Source organism: Pinus tabuliformis, chromosome 9, assembly GCF_031772625.1.
Source record: "Pinus tabuliformis cultivar Carrire ecotype Pingquan chromosome 9, CPIR1, whole genome shotgun sequence".
NCBI lineage: Eukaryota > Viridiplantae > Streptophyta > Pinopsida > Pinales > Pinaceae > Pinus > Pinus tabuliformis.
The window spans coordinates 1890545052-1890549279 of record NC_142307.1 but is presented as its reverse complement, the minus strand read 5'-3'; the positions used below and the strand labels follow the sequence as shown (position 1 = coordinate 1890549279).

Sequence of the window (4228 nt, the reverse complement as noted above, 5' to 3'; positions counted from 1 at the left end):
ACTAGCTATTACAATACATTGAAAGCATCCTTATGTGATCCTCATACCCTAACCAATCTTGTTCCATGTGCATAGGGGATTTGAACATATGGACGTTGTTGTTATTACAACACATTAAAAGCTTCTTTATGTGATCCTCCTCCCCCAACCAATCTTGCTCCTTGTGAACAAGGTATGTGATCATATGGAAGTTGTTATTTTTACTACAGTTGATGGTCAATAGTTTTGTTTCATTACAATTTGATGAATTTTATTTTTTTGTCATACATAAACACATTTTATAAGACCTTGTCGTTAATTTATTGGCTATGTTTCATTAGGTATTTGGTATACATTTGCTAAAGCATTGTTGTTTCTACTAGAGTTAATGGTCAATAATTTTGTTTCATGGCCATTTGATGGATTTTATTTTTTGTCATACATAAACACATTTTATAAGGCCTTCTTGTTAATTTATTAGCTATGTTTCATTAGGTATTTGGTATACATTTACTAAAGCTTCAAATTCTACCTTTGATAAGTTTCCAAATTGGCAAGCTAAAGCAATCTAGGGTACTTCTTAGCTATATAAGAAGTAAATATCATTCTAATTATCAATATCATTCTAATTGATAATAGAAAATAGGGTTTAAGAAAAAACAATATTAAATCTATATATAAAAATGAAAAGTTACATCTATATATAAAATTGAAATTACAATTTTACAATCCAATTAACTACTTAGGTTCCTAAATTTATATTTAAGGAGTCGTCTAATAAAGCGGAGGAAATGCCCAGGCGGCCAAAAGTGGCCAGAATCGGGGTAATTTTTTTTTTCAAAATCTTGTAGAAGGATGTTTAAATCGTGTTTTTATGGTAGAAATAGATTCAACACCATCAAAAACGCCTAAAACACCTAAAACACCTAAAATTTTAAAGTTTAACAACTATAACTTAGATTTACAAAAATCTGTACTAAATTTTCTCAGAATATAATTAGAATTTTATAATCTTCCGAGCAACTCCTCGGCCCCATTAGATTACGCGTATATTCAAAACGTTAACCATGGTGGCACGTTCCCTCCTAGAGGAATATTCCGCATGCCATACTTCAATCTTTAGGTGTCGTTAATATTGTATTGGAAATTGGAACCCACCTAATTATGAACCCATTTTTGTCAACTCTGGTTTTTAACATCACCGACTAAACTGCCCGTTGGTTGCGTCAACTAACTCAAGAAACGTGGGTGACCCACACGACACTTTACTATTCTAAGTTAAACAATACTCTAATCGCTTTGTAATGCGTGCAAGCAAATTGACTTACGTCCCCTACTGAGTTCACACTCAGAAGAGCAGAACCGAGGCGAGCTGTTACGTTAACGCGTTAGTTACGCGTTTAAAAGGGAAGGTCGTGTCCACTGAAATATTGACAGCGGAATAAATGCTTTGCGAATATTGTGTCCTGCAGGCAGATTAGGTAGCTGTTTCGTCTCTAAAAAATTGGATGTCCGGCATCCAGATTAGGTAGCTGTTTCGTCTCTATAAAATTAGAAATTAACGACAATTGCGCTCGCTTACCCAACTAAAAAATCTCATTCGACCGACCGTTGCTTCTCCCAAACTTCCACGGATGATTACCTGTCAACTTGTTCCGAACTTTCCCTCCCTTCCAACCATTTCAACACTATGGACTTTTAAAATCTATCTTCCAACGATCATGACTTACCTTTTCCAACTCCACATAGTTGAATTGATCATATATCGCGGACTCCGGAGGAATCGACACGTGAATAATATCGTGTCAGTTTTCTATTTGCTACAATATATTGGATATTATTATTTTAAACACACTTTATCTCTTACAGTCGTCCGGGCCTATAAAGACATCCTGCCCAAACATACAAACAACATTCGTGTACTGGTATTCTGCAAATTGGCCCTTCTTCTTTACAAGAGATTCTTGACTTTCAGCATACTCTCTTCTTCTCACAATGAATCCAGAATTTCCTCCTGCAGATCAGCTCTTCAGGGAAAGGGGAACGGCAGCCAACAAGATGTGTAGAGCGTACGTGACTTTCTTGGCTGGATCTGGCGACTACGTGAAAGGTGTTGTTGGACTTGCAAAGGGTTTGAGGAAGGTGAAGAGCGCTTATCCTCTTGTCGTTGCTGTTTTGCCCGATGTTCCAGAGGATCATCGCCTGCAATTGCAAAGACAGGGTTGTATTGTTCGCGAGATTCAACCCATCCATCCCCCCGAGAATCAAGTGCAATTCGCAATGGCTTACTATGTCCTCAATTACTCTAAAAACCGTATCTGGGAGGTAATTTTTTTTCTGCATCTCTCGATAAATGGATAGATTTTAGCAATACTATCTTTCCTAAACACGTGCACATAGTTACTGAGAAACTTGTTTTGGGTGTGGAGCAGTTTGAAGAGTACAGCAAGATGGTATATCTGGATGCAGACATCCAGGTCTTTGACAACATCGACAATCTATTTGACATGCGGGACGGATATTTCTATGCGGTTATGGACTGCTTCTGTGAGAAGACATGGAGCCACACTCCGCAGTACAAGATCGGATACTGCCAACAGTGCCCAGAGAAGGTGTCATGGTCCATGGAATTAGGGAAGCCGCCTTCTCCATACTTCAACGCTGGAATGTTCGTGTTTGAGCCCAATCACCTGACCTTCAAATGCCTTTTAGAAACTCTCATGAAGACTGTGCCAACGCCCTTCGCAGAACAGGTCTGAATCTGTTAATGATTCTAAGACGATGACATTGATTTTCGGTTCATTAGATCTGATTCTGACTAAATTGTGGTAAACGTTTTGTAGGATTTCTTGAACATGTTTTTGGAGAAGATATACAAGCCCATCCCCTTGGTGTACAATCTGGTTCTGGCCATGATGTGGCGGCATCCCCAGAACGTGGACTTAGATACTGTCAAAGTTGTTCACTATTGTGCAGCTGTAAGCTTCTGTTTTCAGCCAAAGTTTATGCAAATGCATTAGATACAAGCAATATCATGTAAAAGATGAGATAGATCACTGTTCTAACCATGAAGTGTTATGTGGATGTGCAGGGATCGAAGCCGTGGAGGTTCAGTGGGAACGAAGAAAATATGGAGAGGGAAGATATAAAGATGTTGGTCCACAAATGGTGGGACATATACAATGACCCATCTCTCGATCACACGGGATCATGCAACACGATTCCAGATCCAATTTCAGAGTCGGACGGAAAATCAAAGGATCTGCGCCAAGTGGCTAACGATTCATTTCTTTCTGCGATGCCAACGCCCCCCAAGTTGATGCCTGCTCCGCCTGCAGCTTAAGTGATTTCCAATTTGCTAAAAGTTGTATGAACTGTGGGTATATTATAATCCACCCGCGGAGATGTTGACCATACTTTATAATAATAGTGTATCTAGGGAGAATGAAGATAATGTAAATTGATTCAATGAATATTTGTAAATATACAAATGTCTATTTAATCCAATTAATATTTGTAAATATCCAAGTGGGTATTTGTATTAGTTGGTGCGCCCTAGTGTTCACGACTTGACTTCAATGTAAAATCAATTAATTAGTGATGTAAAGAAGCATAACGATATTATGTTACTGCATGTCAAGTGACGTTTAGCGATGGCGCCGGGCTATTTGTTTGGTCCGAATGGAGAAATTTTTGGTCCGTAACAAAGTTCAACGTTTGATTTTGGAAATGTTTTGTGGGGGGCCGTCACCGCCACCTGTGTAGCTAAACCCAAGGCCATAAGTCAACCTACGTTTCTTGATTGGAGGCCATATTAAATATAATGAGTTTCCCCTATGGCCGGTGGATTTGCTGTATTGAGGGCTATAGATTTTTAGCTATGAGCATATGTTAACTGCATTGAAAAATATGGTACGAGCTTTTTGATAGGTTGCAATAAAACCCATGGTACGAACTTTCAAAACTGTTTCAGCAGCTTTGATCACCGGGATTTAATAGAGATTGAGATGGTACCAGCTTCGTATACATTTTCGAAAAAACTTTGATTACAAATTAGAAAGCATGATTTAATATAGTGATTTTACACAATGAGACCTGTGTTTTGTTTTTAATCATGGCGATTTTTTTACAGTCGTTTACGTGAATTTCGCTGCGAGGTACACATCCAGTTTTTTTATATAAAGGAGTCACGCCATTCATCCATTTTGTTGTCTGTATATTCTCGTATGCGGAGTTGTGTGTGCGCTAC

At 38.4% G+C, this 4228-nt stretch overlaps 1 protein-coding gene across 1 annotated transcript; it reads left to right on the top strand.

The window, feature by feature from the left end:
• Positions 1-1877: 1877 nt before the first annotated feature.
• LOC149156494 (galactinol synthase 4-like) lies at positions 1878-3816 on the top strand. The gene is made up of 4 exons (XM_089444287.1): positions 1878-2304; positions 2412-2732; positions 2823-2957; positions 3071-3816. Exons 1-4 carry the CDS (start codon positions 1975-1977, stop codon positions 3320-3322), a joined length of 1038 nt encoding a protein of 345 aa, XP_089300413.1. The 5' UTR covers positions 1878-1974; the 3' UTR covers positions 3323-3816.
• Positions 3817-4228: the final 412 nt, after the last annotated feature.